A 24,569-nucleotide genomic window follows, 5' to 3' on the forward strand; every position below is an offset into this window, starting at 1 on the left:
CTTGGTGACACCTATGGGTTTCCCTAGGTGTAAGTAATTGGAATTTAGTGAATTATCTGTTGATGATGCACAAGAAGAAATAGAATCCAGCTTGTCTTCTGTTAACTGTGTTTGCTCTACAGGGCCAGCAGGAGTAAAAACCAATAAAACAACTTTATTTTTGTCACTCAACAGTTAAGAATGAGGACGCACAAGGAGCAAATCTGTTGTGTAAGAAGATGCCAATTTTACATAGTCACTTTCAGGGCCATCCTTAGCCATTTTGGTGCCCTATACCGCGCCCCCGTGGGTGGGGGGGAAGGTGTGGGGTCCCAGGCCTCCGTGGGGGTGGGGGACTGGCCCCAGGGCTTTGTGGGGGGGCAGGAGCAGGCTTGGGGGGCAGGGGGGAAACAGCCCCCCAGCACGAACCGGTGGAGCGGGTTGGGGCCAGGTCGCTCAACTTCCTGCCGCCTGGTGAGTGCAGGGCAGGCCTGACCCCACACCCACGGGGCAGCAGGAAGTGGAGTGACCTGTCCCCAGCCTGCTCCACTCTGCTCCCCTGGCTCCCAGACTTGCGGCCTGGGGGGCAAGGGGGAACCGCCTTCGAGCACTCAGGCTGAGAGTCAGTGGTGTGGAGCGGGCTGGGGCCAAGTCGCTCCACTTACTACTGCCCTGTGAGTGCAGGGACCCGACTGCTGCTGCAGTCCTCAGGGGAGTTAGGGTGGGGCTGGGGCAGAGCAGGGGTGGGAAAAGGCGGGGCGGAGGTGGAGCAGGGGCAGGGGCTTTGGGGAAGGGGTGGAGTGGGGGTGGGGCTGGGTGGAGCAGGGGTGGGAAGAGGCAGGGCTGGGGCAGAGAAGGGGCAGGGACCATGGGGATGAGGCGAAGCAGGGGCTGGAGCAGCACACAGCTGTGTAGGGCACCAAAAGATGCCAATTTTACATAGCCACTTTCTGGGCCGTCCCTAGCCATTTTGGTGCCCTATGCAGCCCCCCCGTGGGGGCGGGGGGAGGAGCTGTCCTACGCAGCTGCGTACTTTGTGTATGAGTAGGGATGGCCCTCGCCACTTTTCAGTGTAGAACCACGCTGTAGGGCTGGGGGATGACAGCTGAGTACATTTGAAAAGAGATGCTTCGAGTTCCTATGGCAAGGCTTCAGTTGTCTGTAGCAACATTGGAAAATAGCCCTCACTGATCCACACATGGACTGGCATTCATGTTGCCTTCATCCTCCTGTGGGGCATCAGAGAGGTCTTTGTGTGGGAAAGAAGCATGATAAGTACTTGTACAAATAATAGTTTTTAAATGATTTCATAAACATAAAAGCACATACTATTTTAAAATGCCTCCCTTATCCATTTTGTTTCTCTCCTGCTCCAAATTTAAACAAGACCCTTTGTCAATGAAGTATTACTACAAATGTCTCTAAATAGGGACCTGGGTGAAACCAATTGGCTTAGGCTCATTTCAGCTAAGATGGGTGTGTTTGGCAGGGGAAAGTGTTTTTAGGGACTCAGTTGAGAAGACCTGCTCACTTATTCTCAAAATGGTTCTCAGTCAAGGAGTTTGACTGGACTCATTACTCACTGCTTCTTGGTTCCCATATAGCAGCACTGGCCAGAAACACCTTCTGTTATCTACAGTTGGTCAAGAGACTGCATCCTTTCCTTTCAAAGGTAGACCTTGTTGTGACACCCAAGACTTTCTTCACCTCAGGGCTATGCTAATGTGCTATGCTTGGGAGTCACTTGGAAGTTTCAGCTAGTGCAGAATGTGGCGTGCCTACCTTATGTGAAGGACAGACCGCTTAGACCAAAGTAAATCAGTCTGGTGTGTTATTCACTTGCTGTCAGTTAAAGGTGCTGGTTGCCATCACAAAAGCCATATGTGGTCAAGGTCCCAGGTATCTCAGAGATCAGCTCTGCCCCTATGCTTCATCATAGCACCTACTTACAGAAGGGACACTTAGCCTGTCTGACCCCAAAAGTAGAGCTCACATTAACTGGTGGTAGGATGATGTCAGTAGTGGACCTTCAGCTCTGGAATGTGTTCCTGCCAAAAATCTGAACCAGAGCACTTCTGCAGTGTGATGTGTTGTAAATCTTTATGCTCAAACTTTGTAGGTACAGTTGAGTCCCCTGCCTGGTAGTCTGCCATCCTTAGTCCTTTCAAGGGAGTTAGTTTGGCTGCTGCAAGGTGCTGAGAAGTGTTCACTCCCCATTTTGGGGTAAGTGATACTTCTGTTGATCTAAATGATTTAAAGTGTGCTACATAGACTATAGAGACGGGCGTCTTATAAATGTAATTAAATAGTCAATAATATTTTTTTTAAAACCTAGCCCACCAAATTAAGCACTGACTTCACCCTGGGGAGCTCCATTGACCTCCTTGTGCATAGTGTGTAAGTCATTGCTATATTTTGTCTATAATTTTCCAAGTATTGCAGTTAAAAGGAAACACTGCTTCTTTAATTAAACAGAGAACACAATTCAGGCCAATGTGAAAATGCTGACCCAAATTTACATGAGTCATAAATAAACTCATGGGCGTGTATGACTTGGTTAGATGCCAAAGTATGGCCATCACTATTTTATTTGAATAGTACAAGACTCTACAGTCAGTTAGAGAAGGCAGTCCATTTTAAATGTTGCTTTGTATTCTTTGATCTATTCCTAAGTAACAAATATCTGGAACAATGGAATGCCCACACTGTTTGTCCAACTGTATAATTGTAGGGGAGAAGCAGAGTTAAGAATACAGCTGTTCCTAGAAATTGCAAAAATGACCCCAGTCATTTAAGTAATAGTATCTATCTGTGTATTGAAATTATCTTTTTATGGTTTACTCTTACATCATTGCTATACAGATTAGGAGCTGCAGATGGAGTGTTCAAGTAAGGTGCTTGATGGACAGTGAAGAGCCTGGAGTCTGAGTGACAGGATGTAGATGTCTTATGTGTTACCTTGGGATGACATTCCCAGTCTAGCTTAGTAGAAAGGAACCTACCTATTTTAAAAGCTTCTCTTCCGGCTGCCCTTCTTTAGGAAGGGCTAGTTACTTTGAAGCAACCTAGCATTACTAATTTGGATTGTCCTGTGGGACACCGGAGGAAGGATGACAGAGAAAAGCCTGCTTAATTTCTTTGCCAGATACCAAATGAAATCTATGTCTTTTCTAACTGCTTTGAAGTAAATTTGAACATAGTGGCATGTTGTTTCTATAAAAATATTTATTTTTCAATTATTACATGACATTTGTTATTAATTTAAACAGTTCTCCTGCTCCATCCCTTCTAAACAAAAACAGGGACCCAAATTGTGCCTACTGGAACTAGTGTTTTACTTAGTAAAAGGTAAGTAATTAGGTCTGGTGTTACCACTAAGGCTTGGTAGTTAGTAAAAAACAGGGAAACGTTCAGGTAATAACACTTTTGGTGTTTTCATATCAGAGGGCCAGTTTGAGATTGTCAAGTATTGTCCTGGTTTTGGAACTGTGTGGAGCAATACTTCCCCTACAGGAGCACTAGGATATCTCCATGAGCGTTATGCCACTGCTGAAAAGCACAGCTGCTTTTATCTCTCTTTGGATGGTATATAGCGCATACTCCCTTATGTGACTGTTCATGTCTGCTGGCTGGTGGAAAACAGTGTGGGGGTGGAGGGTGGCAGTGCCCCATCTATTCCCTGCCCCTTCTGCAGTGAATTGCACTCCATGGGCATTTCAGGAAATAAATCCTACACTCAGGAGATCACTGGCGCTGTCAGTTTTGCTGCTCAGGAATGCAAGTCAGGGGAAGCTGCTTACGCACACCCCTGCACCTGTACAAGGGCCAGTTGGTGACCCAAAGTGCCCTTTCTAGTGTGAAGGCTTATGAGTTTACCTTTATTTAAAAACACTTACTTTGAAAAATATAGAAGAATATGAAAATGCAAAGAAACTGGATGAACATTCAAGCAGCTTAATTTTTCTGTTCCCCTTTTCCTTGCAGTTGTAATTGATTCAATTTACAAAGTGACAGAAGGCCGACAGTCTGAAATATTCCATCGCCATACTGAGGGGAACTTTGACCCAAGTTGCTGCTTTACCATTTACCACGGCAACCACATGGAGTCACTAGATCTGATCACCTCTAATCCAGAGGAGGCTCGCACCTGGATCACAGGACTTAAGTATTTGATGGCTGGAATAAGTGATGAGGATTCTCTTGCTAAACGACAAAGAACTCATGATCAATATCCTTTCAAGGACATTAGCTCTGGCTTTCATTTTGGTATTTTCTCATTTGTTTTATGTGGTTTGGTGTTATAGGTACTGTAGCAATGCGACGACTCACCAGTGCAGCACCTCCTCCTGGGAATTAGCTCTTTCCAGCCTTCGGAGCTCCCTCTGCAGGCCCGTGTCTCTCCTGCCGCTGGCAGGCATGACCCTCCCGGACCCCAGTGCCCTTTACTCTGGGGTGCTGCCCCAGCAGTACCCCCACACTCTGGGTCTCCCCTCCCTGGGGAACCCCCAACCCTCTACACCCACCTTGCCTAAGTGGCTACTGCCAGTCATCATCTAGCTCCGCTCCCTGGGGAAAACTGCAGTCTATCATGGCCACTCATCATTGGCAAGGAGGTTGGACCAGCTGCCTCTGCCTAACCCCAGGCTGCCTCTCTGCAGCCCCAGTAACTTTCTGGGCCTTTACCAAGACCTGCAGCCTGGGGGTTTACCTAGCTGGAGTTCCCCAGCTGCCCTTGCCCTTGCCCTTGCCCTTGCCCTTGCCCTTGAACCGCACCGCACCGCACCGCACCCCTTGCTCCCAGGCAGCTAACCCTCCCCACTCTAGGGCTAGAGTGAGACTCCTCTAGCTTCTGGCCCACAGCCCTCTTATAAGGGCCAGCTGTGGCCTGATTGGGGCGTGGCCCCAGCTGTGGCTGCTTCCCCCAATCAGCCTAGCTGTTCCCAGCCACAGCCCTCTCCAGGGCTGCTTTAACCCCTTCAGGGCTGGAGTGGGGTGACCACCCCGCTACAGGTACACGCCACCTCCCACTCAAGACAACTGAAATTTTGCCATTGATTGCATTGGGAACAAATCAGGTCATTGGTTTGTAAAATTATTGTTACAAATTAAGAATATTTTTAAATCTCCCCACTGGCTTTGTATAATAATTTTTGAAAAGACTTTTATTTCCTAAAATCAGCAATTGAAATTGCCATCATGGAAACTGATCTTTATTTTCATCTTCATACAAAGTTAGGGATTGATTGAAACTCTTGAGAGGCTCTCAACATGATCAGCCTGCACTGAGGGTACTCAGCACATCTTAGCAGATGCTCACATCTTACAGGAGTGGAGAGGGTTTCGTTTTGGGGGAAAGACTATGTTAACTTTAAATCACAATGAGACATCTAGGAGATTGTGGCAATGAGGCTACCAGCTGGGGAAGGATGGAGGGAAACGGGTGAGGAGTGGAAGGGTCAATTGTTGATGATAAATCGCAGAAAACTGCATTCAAATAACATTAAACCAATAAAAGACAGAAATATACAGGTGATGGTAAAATGTACACAGCTGACATCATTACCCTTTATTTGAAGGTTGATAGTCACAGTGGAGCTGTTTCTCGATGTTTTTGATTAAATGTTTTGGGTTTTCTTGTTAAAAAAGTGACTTCACTGACTAAGAAATCTTTCATTTTCCAAAAATATTTCAAAACAACAAATGTTTGAGAAAAAAGACAACATTTTAAAAAATTTTTCATGTGGAAAATGTCTACCTCTTAGTTTTATACTTTTTTCCTCTCCTTTTCCTCTAGAAAAATGGAGGAAAAGTTTTTTAAAAAGTTAAAAAGTGAAAGAAAGTAAGCTTCACTTTTAAAAGTAACACTTTCTGTAAGTGAGAGAAAATTATGCAAAGTAACACTTGGACTTTTTTTCCAATGGAAAAAAAATTTAAAAAGTTAGAATTTTTTTCCCTTCACACAGTCTCATTATTTTAGTGCTGTATCCCTTTCTCAGGAATGAAAATGTTTGCAAAAATTTGTCAAACAAAAATACAATCACTTCATTTTGTTTGTTTGTTTTTAATTTAAAAAAAAAACACCCCCAAACCCTAGTTTAAACCATCTTTCCTTGTTTGCTTTGCACTTTGTTTATAGGAGTAAGTTGGATAAACAAAGGAAGGACAAAAGGTCCAATCCTACTTGGTTACTCATGAAAATTATTATAATTTATTATTTGTGTCATGCCATTGGTCTCAATGGCTCTTCAAAGACATGTTGTAAGACAAGGTCCCTGCCTCAGAGAGTTGACAGTCTAATGCAAGCTGGGTTGCTTCAGTGTGACATGCATTTTGCTAGCTCCAGGGTTTTTTGTTTCATATTATTAATTTTTGAACTGGTTATAAAAGAAGATAATGAGGTGGGGCATGAGTGCAGGAGTGTGTGGTAGTGGTGAAAGTGTAGTAGAAAGAAGTGAGGATCTAGGGTCTGATCCAAAGCCTGTTAAAGTCAATGGGAAGACTCCCCTTGACTTCAAAGAGCATTGAATTAGGCTTTTATATTTTAGATTTAAGTGTTTTCAGTTTATGCAGGTATTTAAGCCGTGATCACGACGCCCCCAATTCAGGGAAACACTTAAGCACATGACTAACTTTATGCATGCAAATAGTTCATGGAAGCAAACAAACTACTTGATCTTAAAGTTTTGCACATGCTTAAGTACCTTGGTCAATCAAAGCCAATAAGGTCCACATTTTTGCTCACTTTCAGTGTTCTGATTTGGTGGTGGTTACACATAAAATTAGGTGCAAAATGTTGCATAATTTTCATAATGACTGTCTTTTTCTATCAAAAGACACAATATGGCTCTGTAGTTCAAAGCTATTTTATTATCTGGTAAAAATTCCAGTAGCAGGGTCACTCCACTTGTTTAAAACTGCCCCAATAGATTTGTTTTTGATTTGTTAACAATACACAGAAAAATTACTTCGGGGTGCTTTAGTTTTGGGGCCAGTGCAGCAAGGTCTACACTGTACACTGGGTTTAGGACCGATAATTACAAACATTAAAGTGACTTAATGAATGTCCTAATCAATAAAAGAAACTGTGTAAATCTGTGAATTGCAGATAGATAGGTCCAAATTCTGCCTCGTGCTTTGCATAGGCACATTCCTCAGATGGTAGCAGGAGAGCTGGATGGATTTGGCTGCCCCAGGTTGGGCCCTTCTGAAATGTTACACACAGGCTGCTCTGCTGGTCTTCCACAAACAGGAATCATTTTGAAGGGTTTACAGTGTGTACACTAGTATTCAGCGTGTGTGGTCTGCATGCTCATTATTCACATAAAGAAAAGGAGTACTTGTGGCACCTTAGAAACTAACCAATTTATTTGAGCATAAGCTTTCATACTCTCTCTGATTTAGCAGAAGTCTCTATGCACAACCCCCACTCCCTGCTGGTACACATTATTCTACTCCTAGTGACTTGTGCATGGTGCTGGTCTGGGCTACACTGCAGTTATAATGTGGCCAGCAGTCCCTTCCATGCCCCTCATTCCTAGCTTTGTCCAGGACAGGATTAGGGATATGGCGTTCTGCTCAGGACACCCAGAACTGTAAGCCACTGCATTGCCCCTCTGCCTCAGCAAGTGAGAGGTTTGCTGCTGTTATACTGTGTGTCAGACCCCTGACACACCCGCCTGTTTGCCTTGCCAGCCAACCCCTCAGAAATCTGTCCATCCAAATCTTGCCTGGCAGGTAACAATCAGTGAGCCCCAGTTCTCAAGTTTCCCCGAGACGTCTCTCAGTAGGGTCTACTTCCTCTTGCTGGACACACACACAAATTATTAAATTCACTGCCTTCAATGCATACATTAGCCTCTGAGGTTAGCTGAAGACTCAGACTTTACTTCATTATAATAGCACTGAGATAGTTTATAGTACACCTAAGAATAAGTGTATTAGCAAAGAACAGAGATTTAAATGAGACTAAGCAAGAGAAAAAGCTGGGAGATTGCAGAATGAAATGACCCTGTTACAGTTCCATCTTGACTGAGACTGTAATGGAAGCCACAAAGGTGTAGATTTATCCCCAAAGAGGGTAGAAGCTTGCAACTAGAGAGAGCGGGGGACCTGTAAGCTGGAGAAAGGTAATTGAGAATAAGTGGTTGGGAGTAGCAGCGGGGAGAGAGAGTGACAGAGAAAGTCAATGGGGTGTCTGAGAATTAAACATACACTAGTGGAATAACAGCTAAAATCAGACACAAGAGAGGCAAAGGGGGAAAGTGTTATGGACTCAGACAAAAAAAATTCTGTCAGAAGTTGGCACTATTTTTAAATATTCAAAATACAATGAAATTCCTGCTAGGATAAGGGCTAACCATCAGGAGAGCTGGATTTGGTGCTTAACTATTTTATAAGATTTTGGATTTGAGTGGACTTTGCCTCTATGGGAGGAGGAGTAGGCCATGTCTTGAAACATCGGAGAGTTTGTACGTTATTACTTTTGAATCAAATAAATACAGATGGCCAGATTTTAATTTCCTTTTCAATTACACTAGTGTAAATCCAGAATAACTGTATAAACCAAAGGAAAACTACCTTTGTGAAATTATCATCACAAAGCATTGTTCTATCATTTTTCTTTTTAAGGAAGCTAAATTTGGCCAAACTTTTTATCATGATGAGTCTGTTCTTGGGAGGAGTTGCAGAGATTAAGGATTACATTACTGGGGTCCACAAAAGAGCAACAGAAAGCTTCTGGTGAAGTCAGGAGAAGTGGTGTAAGCCAGTGGTCTTGGCTAAAACCTCCTTGGGAGGTGTAGAACAAAGGGCTACAGGAATGGCTGCAGAAAAGTTTAACGTGTGACCTAGAGCCAACCCCTGGTGGAGAACCCCTGAGTCAAATCTGTGTGTTTGGCTTCAGCATAGTGGTCAGGTTTTGGCCTAATGTGCTCAGCCGTGAAGTCCTTATTCAAGGTAAAGCCATCTTCAACTTTGTTAACGAATTTTTAATGCTCCCCAAAGCTTTTAGGAATTATAAATGGAATTTGCATTTGTACACTGACCCCATCCTATCTCTTGCATTTAAATGAAGGAATCACTTCTCCTACTGAATTATCTTGCATTATCATTTAAAATGTAGTAAATGTTTTCTTTGAAGCTCGTGCTGTAATTATGAAGAGCCATTTTAATGATCAGAGTGTTATTTTAGTGATCAGAGTGTAATTCTGCCTCTTGAAACATTCTTGCCTAGTGCTGCAGGTGTAGAACAGTTGTACCCAACACTGGGATGGCTCAAGCAATTCCTAGATATTTTTATCTCAAATGGTCCTACAGCTATTAAAGTCAGTGGTCAGGGAGTGGAAGGGGAGTTCTGTAAAGTTTAGGAAACTCACAGGGTCACAGAAGTAGCTGGGGCCAAAGGCACAGAATATGCATTTCCATACTTTTCAAAAGGACTTGCTGTAGGTTAAGGGAACTCCGACCCTGGAACCTTGTTAGGTCTGTAGGATGGAAGTCCCCATGGATGTAAGGAAGCCTGCAGTCGGAGAACACATCTGCCCTGTGTATCTGCTAAAGTAGACAGCACTTGCCTGCTGCCTAATACCTAGATTGATGAACAAATTGTGCCAGCTAGGCACTAGGCTGTAAGGTCTAGGATGCTCCACACCAGCCTACAGTAGCACCAAGAGGGGGATTGTGTGTCAGGGAGCACCCTCCCGCCCTGAACTCCACATCGCATATAGATTACATGTGGACGTAGGATGGTTCAGCTTATTTTCCCCAAGTATGTCTGACTCCCTCTGTACTCTGCAGTGACGGTGGGGTGGGATGGGGAGGAAAGGGTGGGAATGAAAGAGAAAGGAAATCTGTAGAGGGTGAAGGAAACATGATTAGAGGGGAGAAGAGACCTAAGGAGATGGGATTATGGTTAAGAATGTGATGGTGGAATGGAGAAGAAGCTTTCAGAAGAAGGAAGAATTAAAAATATAAAGGTGAAATAACAGCATGAAAAAACTAAAGCTTAAACTTAGAGGAGAGAGAGGATGGAAAAACAAGAGCTGTTAATTTTTTAATAAGGGTCTTATTGAAATTGCAGTCTTGCAGTTATCCATTTAGACTAATTTCACTGTGTGACATCTTTATTCCATGCTCTAGCACTAGATGAATTTTGTCACTGATACACATGCCCATTGAGCAAGACTCCTGGTGGTACAAATCATGAGCCAAACACATCCCTGGTGTGGTTCCCGTGACATCATAATTCTGATCCCAGTTATACCAGTGTAAATCTGGAATAACTATGGAAATCAAGAGAGTTACACTAATATGTACACTAATGCTGTGAGATCAGCGTCTGGTTTATTGACTCCAGAGAAATTACACCAGGGATGAATTTATCCCAGAGTGTGGAAGTGGACACGTTTTGATGCAAACTATGGGCCATATTCTGTCACTTTGGGACAAATTTTGCCACCGTTACTTATACTGAGGGACTGATTGGCATATGTCATATTTGGCAAGGCTGGAGGAACCTGACCCTTTGTAATTCTCCAAGATAAAAACATTAATTTTAAGTAGTTTAACCTTTCCTTAATATATTTGCACTTGGGTGAAACAGACCTTTGAGGAAGCTGATAAGAACGGAGATGGCTTTTTGAATATTGAAGAGATCCACCAATTGATGCATAAACTGAATGTCAATCTGCCCCGCAGAAAGGTGCGACAGATGTTCCAGGTCAGTGTACTTTTCACACAGTGCAATATTTTGTTTGTAAATACATATTGCCTTCTCGGGGAAAAGCTTGAGGTCACTGACAAAAGTGGGTATTTTTAAAGATTAATGAGCAAACAGTTCCATTTCATTGTTGTTATATAAGTGAAGAGAAGGAGAGAACACTGTACTATGTGATTTCACCCTTTAGCTCTAGCTAGGTTGCTGACATTGGGCAAAAGCCCCCATGCCAGGAATTTTCACAGCTGATTAATTACAGTCTTGATAGAAAAGTTTTATTATTTTGAGGTATGTGTCCCCCACCGTATGCCATTTCATAAGTGGTTTATTGGAAATCAATGATCCAACTTATGTATTAAAGTACTTCTGAATGTGAATATGCGTGACAGAATGAAGTCTTCAATTAGGTTTTCAGCATTACTCCACCCCCTCGCCTGTCTTCCAAAAACCAGTGTCTCATTAACAGTAAGAGAAAACCCATGTGTAGTGAGTAAGGGGAGCAAGAGCCTGAAAAGGGAGTTGAAAGGGGCAAGGAGGAGGTGGGATCATGGTGCAGGGGGACAGTCTGCTCCTTTCTAATGCATGGAGCGCAGATTGCATTCAACACACATGCCCAGAGGAATCCAGCCAGAGATTTTGCCTGCCTGAGGCACAATCTCCCCAATGCGTAAGTCCCAGAACATTCCGTGCAGAGCTGTGGCATAGGTGCCATGATTCATAGTTTATAAGGCCAGAAAGTACCATTGTGGTCATCTAGTCTGACCTCCTGTATAATACAGGACCTCTCTGGATTCCTGTTTGAACTAGAGGATTATCTAGTCCTTAATGAATTAAGTTGCCTCACAAACACCTGTGAGGTAGGTAAATATTATTTGCATTTTACAGATGGACAAAATAAAGTGCTAGGAGGTCAAGTAATTTGTCCAGGGTCACACAGTGAACCCATCGGACACTAGAATGACTAGGGGGCAGCATGGAGCATTCATTGGGAAGCCAGAAATAGAACCTAGGAGTTGGAACTTCTAAGTTACCTGTCCTCTCTTCTAGCCCACGGAATTTCTCTTGGAGCATGTTGTTTGCACTGTATCACTTTTAACTTCATATAGATATACATACCTCATGCTGAAGGGCCCAACATACACAAATTGTAGAAAGGACACACAGTTTTGGGCACTATTTGTTCTCATCATTCTGTACCTAATTTTGCTCTTACCCTAGTGTAAATTCAAAGTGGAGCTGCTACCTAATGCAGAAGTGGTTGAAATTTTTTTCATAGAAAAATGTTAAATGAAAAATGACTTTTTGAAGGAAATGACAATTTTTGCAGAAACTTCTGTTTTTAAATTAAAGTTAGCAAATCTAATTTTTTTTGTCACTTTGAAATTTTCTAAGAATATATTCATCATTGTTTACCATCCCTAATATTTACACCATTGGAAATGAAAGATGCTAAAGATGTATTGGGTGCACCATGAGCAAAACAAAATGCAAAAAGCAAGATTATGGGCCAAAATCCAGACCACTGCACAAAACAGAAGTTTTTTAAAGATCCTAGAACCCTTTACAAATGTGCATAGCCTTCTGGGGTACAGTCAGCATGGCACAGCTGTAAGCTTTGGAATGCGGAGTACGCTCCATGGCTGTGCAAAGCCTGGGAATCGTATGGACTAGCTAGCAGATGTAGAGAAAAATTACACTGAATTTTGCCCCCAAATCATAAATCTTGTTTGGGGTATGTGTAGACTTTAAAATGAGCAAACAAATCCTATTTGTTACCTTGTAGCTAAAAATCATTTCCTTCTCCACTTATGTGCTAAGATCTGAGTTTATGGATTAGATGACAGGAACACTAACTCCTAACATAGTATAATACAGGGGTTCTCAAACTTCATTGCACTGCGATCCCCCTTCTGACAACAAAAATTACTACATGACCCCAGGAGGGGGGACCGAAGCCTGAGCCCGCTCAAGTCCCACCGCCCCAGGTGGGGGGGTAGGGGGGTGGTAGGGGGAAGGGAGGGGGGACAAAGCCAAAGCTTGAGCTCCACCGCCTCAGGTGTGGAAGGGCTCAAAACCCGAAGCCCAGTGGCCTCAGCCCCAGCCAGGGAGCCTGTAACCTGATCCCTGACATCCAGGGCTGAATCCCTCGGGCTTTGGCTTGGGCTCTGAGCCCCAGCAAGTCTAAGCCAGCCCTGGTAATGCCATTAAAATGGGGTTGTGACCCACTTTGAAGTCCTGACCCACAGTTTGAGAACCACTGGTATAATGAATGCAGCTCCCTGTGATTCCTTAGGTATTACTAATGCTGCATCTGCAAGAGAAACAGAGAATTGTGAAGTCACGTATTGACAGGCGAAAAGCCTTTTAGTTCACTTTCAAATGGAAAAAGAAATATCTAGGGATGTAACATGATCTCATTAACAGGCAACCTTTTTATAACCCAGAACCATCTATTATTTTGATCTGACAAAAACAAGTTGACTTTTTTTCCTTTGTTGCTGCCAGCCTATATCTGAGTTCATATCATAGACGTTGCGGAAATGGTTAGAACCCTTGCTGTTGAAGAAAGAATGACATTTTGAAAGCTTATCCTGTTGCTAGGCTGGCTTGAGGATCAGGCGGATAGCCCTTATTTCTCGAATCATCCTCACTCATGCAAGGGGTCTAGTGGACTTCCATTATTACCAGATTCATGCATGATAAAGGATAGACACTGTGCCAAATTCTCAGTCCTGGATCAGGCAGCTTTGTGCTGCTCTGATGATACAAAGCAGCTAGAAACCTGTCCTAAATGATTCCTCCTGACAGAGTTGGGCTCTGTGCTACCTGTTCCCAGTTTTCACTTGCACCACTGAAGATGTGCCCCTTCCTTTTGATTATGTAGACTTAAATAGTAAAACTATGCCAGACAGATAACCTGCTATCCAGAATCCGGGAAATATTAGATGTATGTGATCCAGGTAAATCTTGCTATGAGGCATTCATGAGTGAGGACACCAGAAGCGGACTACAGGGAATCGACTGATATCCTGACTAGAAGATTTCAAATTTGCCATCAGACATAGTCTGGGAAAGCTAACCCCAGTATAGTTTCATTTTCCCAGCACTCCTGAATATGGAGGATTATATATTACAGAGCAAGAGCATCCAGGAGACAACTGGTCTATAAGGAAAGAGGGGTGTAGAACCATGGAATTATGAGACTGTATTTTTCATGTTGGTGTTTACTTATATAGAGTACAGTGATATTCATATCCTAGAAATGTGTTTAAAACAAATGGTAAATGGAATACTTAGTTCAAAGGGAAAGTGAAAATGGAAGGTGTAGTTCCAAACTGGACAACTGGGGCTGCTGTTCACTGTAGTTACAGGCTGGCTGATCAGCAGCTCCACTCTGGCAAGTGTGAGAGTGGGTGGAGAAAGGAAAAGCTGACCCCAGAACAAAAAGGATTGGTGGTGAGATTAGGATTGCCAACCCTCCAGTTTTGTCCGGGAGTCTCTAGGAATTAAAGATTAATATTCAATTAAATATTATGTCATGTGAGGAAACCTCCAGGAATACGTCCAACCAGAATTGGCAACCCTAGATGAGATGCAGGCTGAAGTGAGAATTTGTGTTCACATTTTATTGGGTAAACTGTTGGACAGAAAAACCCACCCCGAGGAATTCAGGGCAAATCAACATTGGGAAGAACTCTGTACAGAAAGGAGAGCCCTGTCCAGAGAAGTTAAGGAGGCACTATCTTTAATAGGACTCTGCATGGCTGCAGGCATCTTCATTTGCAGATCTTGATGCAGGATCAGGGCATAAGGCCTGGGTTAACTGAAATGTAAAGAAAGTGCATAAAGAAAAACAATATGCAATGCTGTGAATGAGAGGTGTTATTCATGGATGCACATAGGAAACTAAACCATCTATGATGTTAAAACTTCCTTTCACTTTTCTTGAGCTGCTTACAATCTAAAACTCAGCAGGGAAAGGAGTCTTTCGTGAGTTTGGGTTACTGGAGAGACCTACATCAAAGAGAAAATAAATCATAAAACTGCTGTCAAATGTTTTGTAAATCCAAAGCAAATCCTATTAGGCAGATGCTCAAAGTAAAAAACAGTAATAATAATACAGTAAGTACTGTTTTCTTCTCTAACAATAGCTCTGAGGACAAACTAAAACAGCAATCAAGACTGTGGAAATATTTTTCTGCATGGAATGCAGCTGTTATTGCAGACTTAATCCTGTTCACATACACTGTGCTGGCAGTGGGATTAAACAATTGTTGCAATTTATCATGTTGACATCTATTTAGCATTGTAATATAATACAGAACATTTATAAATGTCAGATTCTGCCTTTCGATGAAGTCCGTGGGCGAGATTCTGATGCTATCCAGTGTGACTCCATTGAATCAATAGATCACTCTAGATTTACACCAGTGTAACTGAGATCAGAATCTGGCCCAATGTGAGTCCTTCTCATGAAATAATTTAATACAATGAAATCTAAAGACAGAATTTGCCTTTTCATTGAGATTTTGTCGTTTTACTTAATTTAATTTCCACCAAGAAATCCAATAAGAATCCTTTAAATTTTGTTGTAACATTAGCAAGTGCTTGCTAGCGTTGTTGAGGATGAGTGGAGTCATGTGGCTTGAAGTGTATTGAAAGAGTATCTTTTCTTATACGTATGTTCTATTCTGCTCCATTCCCTGAATTCATCATATACCTACCCAGCACACTTACTTGGGTGTTCTTGCTCCTCAGGAAGCTGACACAGATGAGAATCAGGGAACCCTAACATTTGAAGAATTCTCTGTGTTTTACAAGATGATGTCATTACGACGCGATCTCTACTTGTTACTTTTGAGCTACAGTGATAAGAAAGATCATCTCACTGTTGAAGAATTTGCTCAGTTTCTGAAGATGGAACAAAAGGTAAGAGAATAATAAATGTAGCTGATGGTCTTGTTTTAACACACAACAAAAGTGTGTGACCAACGTTAGCTCTTACTTCGTCCAGGCTGTAAACACTAGCAAATGCTGAAAATGAAGGATTTGGAATGGAGATGCTAAGACAAAATGAATCTGATTAAATACTGTAGTACAGTAACTCCTCACTTAACATTGTAGTTATGTTCCTGAAAAATGCAACTTTAAGTGAAATGATGTTAAACGAATCCAGTTTTCCCATAAGATTTAATGTAAATGCGGGGGGTTAGGTTCCAAGGAAATTTTTTGGGGGCAGACAAAAGGCATTATATACTGCACAGTACTGTGGTTGGGAAGTGCCCCACACTTACTCCACACAGACACAGCCCACTGCAGGCAAGGATGCTAGGAAGCACCTTTGCAGCAGCAGTGGCAGCTTACCCGGAGAAGAACAGGTGCCGACTTTGCTGGGGGATGCTCCAGGCCCGCCTCTTCCCATCCCCGCTCCACTCCAGGCCAACCTTTTCCCACCCCTACTCCACCGACTCTCTGGAGCACGCCACATCCCTGCTCCTTCCCCACCCCCCAGAAAGTCCTAAGCGCTGCCAAACAGCTGTTTGGCAGGCTTAGGACTTTCTGGGAGGGAGGAAGAGGAGTGGAGAGGTGGCGCTTCCCTGCTCTTCCCCCTCCCTCCCAGAAAGTCCTAAGCGCCTCCAGACAGCTGTTTGGCAGTGAGGGAAGTGCTGGGAGGGAGGGGGAGGAGGCGGAGAAGAGGAACTTGTGCAATGCTCCCTTGTAAAGTCGCTGCTCTTCCACAAAATCTTACATGCAGTGAACAGAGCAGGCAGCCAGACGATGTTATAAGGCAACATTGCGCAACTTTAAATGAGCATGTTCCCTAATTGAGCAGTGACGTAACTTTGACACAACGTTAAGTGGGAGGACGTTAAGTAAGGAGTTACTGTACAGTCAAATGGAAAGCAGGAGCTTTTTGATCTTTTATGGGCGAAAAGTGGCATATTAGCTAAATAACCACACTGGCTTATACTGACTTCCAGATAATAAGTTTACATTTAATGTTAGTAATCCAACAAGCAATGCATTTTAGTGCTGTAATCTCGTATCTTATAACTTCTCTTGCCTTTAGGAAGTTTCTTGTTTATGTTGAAAGGAGGGTGCAAATGGGTAAGGGTGGCAGAATCTGACCTTTAATAAACAAAAGGTTTGAAAAGCGTGTTAGAAAGTGAGTGAGGACAATACAAATTACATTTTAAAGTAGAAACAATTACTTGGTTTTTAACAAAATAATGTAGGATGAAGAAAAAGCTAAAGTCTGTGACTTTCCACATCTGATTTTCCTGTCTAGTTTTAGTTCAGTAATTTGTGTTAAAATGAGTTTTTGATGCAACATCTTTTCATTTAAACTTAAATTAAATCCCATACGTTTCTTTAATTTTATCCTCAACCTAGGAGCCTCTAGGTCACTTTAAAAACAATAAAATAACAGCTACTGTACCTTTAAAAAGCAAGACTTAAGTATTGATAAATTAATAAAAAAATTACAATGTTCAAGCTACTTATACAGGAAGTTAATAAAGTGGACTCACTTCAAGCTATCACTACTGGCAATTGATTAGTGTTTTCTTTATTGTAGTTTTAATATAATCTTTTGTTCATCCCTAAAGTGAAGTGAAGTAATGAGCAATATATCAGAATTAATATTATTGGAGTATTACATTATGACAATCTCCTGTTTTGAATTCTGACTTGACTATGTCAGAGTGGGGTTAGGCAGTGTGCCTAGAAATATAAATCTTTATAACAACCTTTTCTGTTAAAAATCCATTTTCTTTGTACAGGGCTTCTTTTTTAAAAAGATTTTTGAAGAGATTGTGAAATTTGTTTTGGTTTAGTACTTACAAGGCTTTTCTTTGTGTATAAATTTTGGTTTAGTACTAGCAGGTCTCTTCTTGTAACAGGCAACATTTTCATTGCCTTTACCAGCTAGGGCACTGGTATCTTTTTGTTTAAAAAAATATTAGAGATAAGCTATACAACATGCACAAATCTCTGTATTTGAGCTCTTCAGGTCAGAGACTATGACAGAATTGTTTGAATGTAGGCACCGAAATCCACATTTAGGCTTGATTGTTGTACTCAGCAACTCAGAGTGAAGACTATAAGAGCTGCAGGTGCTGAGCACCTCTGAAAATCAGGCTACTTTTACTTACTTGCTTAAATATGGATAGACTGTAAGCTCTCTGGGACAAGGGCTGTCTTTTAGTTCATTGTACTGCATCTAGCACAGTGAAGTCCTAATCCAGGGCTTGGAGACCTAGGAGCTACAATCATACATATAACAAATTAAGATGCTGGTGTATGAAAGTTATCTTTAGTGTGTGGACAGCACCTAGCATATTGTGGGCAATGCCAGAATACAAATAAATAATAATAACCTCCTGTGTTAGAACTAGAATCACAAGAGGGCAACATAATCACAGGTAGTAATAGGGATTATTACAAAAAATGTATTTTATCAGGAAGTTTACATTTTTTTGGTGTGTTCTAAATTACCCAGAAAATATTTTTTCCCCCCCAAAGGAATAAACAAACCCACAAAATTTCATTAAACATAAAAAAATTACTGAAAAACATCAAACAATTCTGCTGAAAACTTTTCTCCTTCAAAACTGGAAAGTTTCAATAATTTTTTTTTAAATTTTAGCTACAACCATTTTTTTTTGCCAAGAAATATTTTGATGAAGAATTTTGAGTGGCTTTAGTATTGCTTGTGCAGCAGCGATGGTTGAAGTTAGTTGTCTCTTTGTTACTAAAGAGCATGTGTTCATGGTCTTTATATCCATTTACAGTTATAGAGCCAATCTATGGCTTTCATAACTTGCCACAGGCTAGGCAGACATGCTGCTGCTGACAGTGAGGCCAATCATGCTGGGTATGACTGTTTTTGTGGCTGTGCTTTATTCACTGTAATACCAGTGATTGTACACAGACGGCTTCACTTTGTCATTATTTTTTCATGCCCAGTTAGTTTGATTTGCAGTTATAACATGCTGAGCCTCTGTCTCACTATTACACAACTGTAGAGTTTCTTGGGAGCGGGGATCTGAGAGTATATTAAAGATATTTCTTTTGTGTAGGTTTGGCACCTGCTAATTTACCATGGATCAATTGCTGTAAACTAAACTTCCCATCCATTGATAGAGTAGGACGAGTCCAAGGTTGTATCCTCAACATGCTGTGTTCTCCAACACAGTGCTGCTGGTTACTATAGCTTGCCCTTTTATACCCATGAAGAAGATACATGAATCTTATCATTAGGTTGGTAGCAAGTTCACATTTTAGCACCATAGTATATGGTGGAAAGCACTACTGCTGTGTATAGTTTGAGCTTCAGATTGAAGACATAGTACCAGTGTCACATTATTATGTGGACTCCATCTACATTTTTTAAAGTATGTACATAGTAATTTTGTAAATGTATTTGAGTCAAAATTGGTCCTTTTTCTCCTTGATTTGTTTTTATTATGAGTTAGAAACTAAACAATAGGTGTTGTTCATACTGCAAGAGCATGGTCCCAAAGCGTTAACTCATCAGCAAGACACGAACACATTCCTTGAAATAGCTTCCACTGAGGTTGGGGTGGTGCCAAAATTATTGCACCTGCACATTTTAATTGGTCTGAGAGAAAGGGCAATAATTCTATAGCAGTTGCATCCTAGGCATATGCATACATAATGATGTAAAACGTTGCATTAATTATTCACCAGGGTTCACTAGGTTTCAGCACATTTTGAATTCTGATCCACATGAGCCTTATACCTTGACCTACCCTACAGTGCTGTTGCAATAATTATCCTTACAGTAAATAATGATAGCATGACAAACAACAAACAAGCATCAACTAAAGTTTACAGAATGAGGGTTTTAAAGTAACTGCACCAGTTCTAGAGCAGCAGGAATGGAAGGAATATAACTGCTTAGTGTGTGTTAGTGAAATACCTTAAGTCTTTGGGTGTCTGTGCCATTTGGTAATCTTGATCCCAGTAACCTCTGCACAAGATATTAAGTGAAGTCTAACAACCACGAGCTTGTTCCAGAGGTTGTGCACTAAAAGAGAGTGCTCTTTGAAGCAGGGTTCAGGACTATATCTTGGTAAGAAGACAAGACAGAGTTTTGAAGACAATAGGGAAGAGGAGTACATCAGGTGAAGGAAGATTATGATCTAGATCGTGCCTGATCAAATTGTGCATTGTTGCTGCAAGAACTCTGAGTAGCAGAACAGACTTCATTAAAAAAAAAAAAATCCCCACCTGGGATAAGTATCTGTCCTCTGTTTATTTGACATTTTGTAGTGATTATTTGTGTTGCTTAATTGTAAGGTATATCCTTTGCTTGATTTAATCTAGTGTTTTGATTCTGCATTCTGAGAATTAGTTCTTGAGAGAAAGCAGTCTACCCCATCACTACTCATTTGAAACAAACCCACCCGCTGGGATTCTGGTACTAGGATGGACACTTTTGGTGTTCCATTCCTTTCCAAAACTTCTTCACTCCCCTACTGCGCTTCCTGTTATCTTATTCTCTCTTTCCTATGAGAAGCTTACTGGGGAGTTATGGGAATGTTACGCGCGAGAGCTCTCCCTGATCTCCATATGCCCCTTTTTGGTCATCCTACCTCTCATCACTAAGGCTATGTTTTAGTCCAGGGTATTTTTAGTAAAAGTCATGGACAGGTCATGGACAGTAAACAAAAATTCCCGGCCCGTGACCTGTCCTGACTAAAACTTGGGGTGGGGAGGGGGAGGGAGAGCGGAGGGGGTCTGTGCCATGGGTGCTGGGGGGAGGGGTTGGTGGGGCTGGGGCAGGGGCAGGTTACCTACCTGGCTCCTGGGAAGCAGCGATCTCCAGCTCCTAGCTCCATGTGCTGCCTCTGCTCTGCCCCAAGCCTCGGTTCTGCAGATCCCATTGGCTGGGAAGTGAGGCCAATGGGAGCCACGGGGGTGGCGCCTGCGGGCAGAGGCAGCATGTGGATCTCGGAGCTGAGGTAGGGGAGTTCCTGTTGCCCTTCTGGGGAGCCCCCCAGTAAGCACCGCATTGCACCCCAATCCCCAGCCCTGAGTCCCCCTACACCCAAACTCCTGCTGCTGGGGTGTGGGGGGGTCCGAGACTGCCCCAGTAAGAGCTGGTGTGACTGGTCCAGGGGCTGCTCAGACGGCTCCCGGGCCAGCCGCATGGGCTGCTGCAGACGTCACAAAGGTCATGGAAAGTCACGGAATCTGTGACCTGCGTGACAAACATGGAGCCTTACTCATCACTCTATTGCTGCTTTGCTAACATTTGATTGTTGGGTGGTGGAGTTTTCTAACATTCTACCCAGAGGGACTGTGACATCCTCCTTCCACTCTCTCCTCTGCAAGCCAGGGATAGTCTCACTTCCTGATGAGTTTTTGTGACATTTTATTTTAGGCCAACAGATGACTCATTCAAATACTCAAAAAACAACATCTTGCTGAACCGGTAGAGGGTTGGTTTTTTGAAAGAAAAATGTCTGCATCAAAATCAGTCTTTCATCAGCAGCGTATAAATTCCTACATTCAAAAGATTTACGTTCCAGTATTAATTAGCATATTCAGTAACTGATGTATCCATATATGCCTATATTCAAACATTACCGTTCATGTAAAAGGCATTTTACAATTTAATTAAAGTAAATTTTAATTAGAAGTGAGAGTCTGTGTCATCTCTCTCAAGTTAAAGTTAAAAGAGCACAAGTGAAGGGACTCCTGTCCCTTAACAGCTGTAACCTTTGCCTAGATTAGACATTTTCATTCCTATTACACATGCAAACACTGCCATACAGACATCAAGGAGCCTGTGAAAATGATGAAAAAGTTAATTCTCAGCAACTTGTGCTGAAGAAGGCTCTGCTAGGAATAGCCTTTACAATCAAAGAGCAACCTCTACTTGAGCTTGGATAATCAGTTATTTTCTCCAGTGAAGTGTTCTCATTTCTATTATCCTGTGTAATTCTAGTAGGCTTCTCATGATGCAGGTTTAGCTTGGAGTTATAAATAAAATTTTCTAAGAAACAAAATGAGCCATCCCCTGTGCTCTCTATAACATTTGGAGGGAGAGAGATATGAGCTGATAGATATTTCTGTCCTATGATTACAGTGTATAGTTATTTCAGTATACTAGCAATGTTTGGTATTTGTATTGAGGTTTGTTTGAAAGCTTTAGCTTTAAGAACCTGCAAGTCATCCACTATTTTCATGTTTCTTTCCATTAGCTGAGAGCAGCAGTTCTCAGCTTATGGGTCACAGCCTCCAAGATGCTCACCAGTTGTTGTCTTCGCGTGTCACACTCCATTTCCCATTCTTTGTCTTCCACAGAAAAGAAATTGCTCAGTCATGTGCAGCTGGTCTCTCTCAGACATGAGGAGCACCGCGAACAAATGTACCCAGTGCTCACCCTGCTTCTTCTGAAGCACTGAGAAACCTGAGCAATCTTTAGGAACACAGTTCAAAGATTCTGTGCTGTAGCTGAGAAGGACCAATTGTGAGGGGTTGGGCTGAGAGAAGCAGGATGGTCATATTATGACAAAATTATTAACTTCAGCTTAAAATCTTGGAGCTACTGTTCAAAACCTGTTAAACCTCCTTCTCTGCTGGCATCTTGGCATGAAAGTTGAAGTGAAAATTCTTAGAAATACCAAGTCTTCTACTTTTTAGCATTAAAAGTCATGGTAAGGAAGAGCCACTAAACCATATGCTACTTCTGGTGCATAACTCTTATTCTTGCAGCTCTCAGAAACACTGGCCAATTATTCTATTTAATGCATCCCAGTAAAGCAAAGGTAAATGTGCCTGCTTCCTCTAGGGTACTGAGTGCTCACCTAAAACTGGCAGAGGCAAAGGAAAAGACACAGGAATGTTGAAACCCTGCTAATGGTGTAGAAGGCACCTCTGTGCAGAAGGAGACTGAATACACTTTACACACATGGTCAGACAGCCTCAGTCTTCTGTTACAACCTGACAAGTTTTTCATCTACTCAATTGATGATGATGATGGCAGAGAGAGAGACCCTCAGCAGAAGTCTCCCTCACTTTAATAATTCCGCATTCTGGCTGTGTTTTCTGCTTCAGTTTTTGCATATATTTTGTTTGATATTAGTTTGGGTTTGTCCATTTTGTCTGCCTCTCTTGTCTGTTTAGATTGTAAACTCTTCAGGGCAGGGACTGTCTTTTACACTGGGTTTGAACAGCACCTGGCACAATGGGGCCACACTTCTGATTGTATTACGATAGCATCTGGCAGTCCCAAACAATGGTCTCCATTAAGGAAAATATGTTAGTCACAATAACACTTAAGCACAGGCTTAAATCCCATAGCAATCAATAGAACTCAAGTGTATGCTTAAGCATGGTCTTGCATATGGACTTAAGCACATATTTAAGTGCTTTCTTGAATTGGAGCCAATACTGGCAAATAGGGACATCACTAGTGACATGCGGCAGTCTGGATGGTCTAGCTGTGCTTTTAGGCTTAGCACAGCTTGCCACAAATGCCTATGGTCCTTAGAAGAGGTGTCTTATAGCCTTATTGACAAAGATATGCATCATGCATTAATGGTGTGAACATCTTACCATCCATTTTTACCACAAATGTATCACATATCATGTGAAACAATGGGTGGTGCAGAATAACCCTGGATAACTTCTGCTTTTGAAGATGTTTGCAAAGCCATCGCAGCCATGAAATCTGTAAAAATCCAGGAGGCCCAGGAACATTTGCTGAGTGGGGATGTGATACACTGACTCACCTTCTGATTTCTATGCAATATCTGGGAGTCAGAAATAGTATCATAATAGCGAAAAGAGAGACCAATATCATTAGTATCTGAAGGGAAGAGCTCAAAGTGACTGTGGTATCTCTTCAGTGTTATAGAGACATACAGAGAGCATAGATCAGTGGTGGGCAACCTGCAGCCCATGGGCTGCACGTGGCCCATCAGGGTAATCCACTGGCAGGCCGTGAGACAGTTTGTTTACATTGACTGTCTGCAGGCATCGCTGCCCGCAGCTCCCTGTGGCTGTGGTTCACCGTTCCCGGTCAATGGGAGCTGCGGGAAGCGGCGCGGACTGTGTTGCCAGGGGAAACTTCATTGTCCCATCCTTATTTGGACTTAAAAAAACAACAACACAGCAGCGTAAGATGAAATGATTCCTAGTGCAAACTAAGGATCAAATTCTGCCAGGAAAACTTTTATGCGGTTGCATTTGTGTGCATTAAAAAGTTTCCAGAAAACCTCATTAGAGAACTACTTTTTGTGGTTGAGTGAAGACGTGTAAACCTCTGAGAGACAGGCCTGGAGATAATGGCATCTCATTTTGCTTGACAATTTGCATTTCAATAGCCAAGGTTCTTTTCAAATGAGATCCAAAGAAACAGTGTCAAAGCAAACATCAGGATTAATATCTCTCTCTGTGTATCACTAGAATCTCAACATCCTTAGGTATCTGCTGTAACTGCAGTACCTTCCTGACTCTGAACAGAAAGTACTTTAGTATTACAGGATTGATGAAGTGGCAAATATTGACAGTGATTCTGCTCTCACTTCAGTCACTGGAGTAACTTTATGGCAGTTAATTGATTTTGCTAGCATAAAGTTGGTGTAACTGACAGCAGAAACATCAGATGTGGCTTCTCTCTGGTCCTGATCCTGTAAAGACTTCTGCACGTGCTTAAGTTTATGCACTGTGGATAACTCCTTGACGGGGGCTGCTTACAGTGCATAGAGTTAAGCATACGAGTAAGTCTTTTCAGACCTGCCCATTTGTGTGTGCAGCCCAGCAATAATACAGGCTCCATTACTGCTACAGATATGAATGTTTCCCAAGTTACTGCTAGTTTTAAATAGTGCACATAAGT

General features: G+C 42.2%; 1 protein-coding gene across 3 annotated transcripts in view; it reads left to right on the top strand.

The window, feature by feature from the left end:
* The window catches only part of PLCH1 (phospholipase C eta 1), a 162,451-nt gene that overhangs the window by 83,135 nt on the left and 54,747 nt on the right, over positions 1–24,569 (top strand). For all 3 annotated transcript variants that reach the window (XM_007057361.3, XM_027819839.3, XM_027819841.3), the window contains exons 5-7: positions 3,964–4,207; positions 10,567–10,696; positions 15,452–15,622. In XM_007057361.3, the coding sequence (XP_007057423.2) occupies positions 3,964–4,207; positions 10,567–10,696; positions 15,452–15,622 (545 nt within the window). The remainder of the gene's footprint in view (positions 1–3,963; positions 4,208–10,566; positions 10,697–15,451; positions 15,623–24,569) is intronic.

Source organism: Chelonia mydas, chromosome 9 (genome assembly GCF_015237465.2).
Source record: "Chelonia mydas isolate rCheMyd1 chromosome 9, rCheMyd1.pri.v2, whole genome shotgun sequence".
Lineage (NCBI taxonomy): Eukaryota > Metazoa > Chordata > Testudines > Cheloniidae > Chelonia > Chelonia mydas.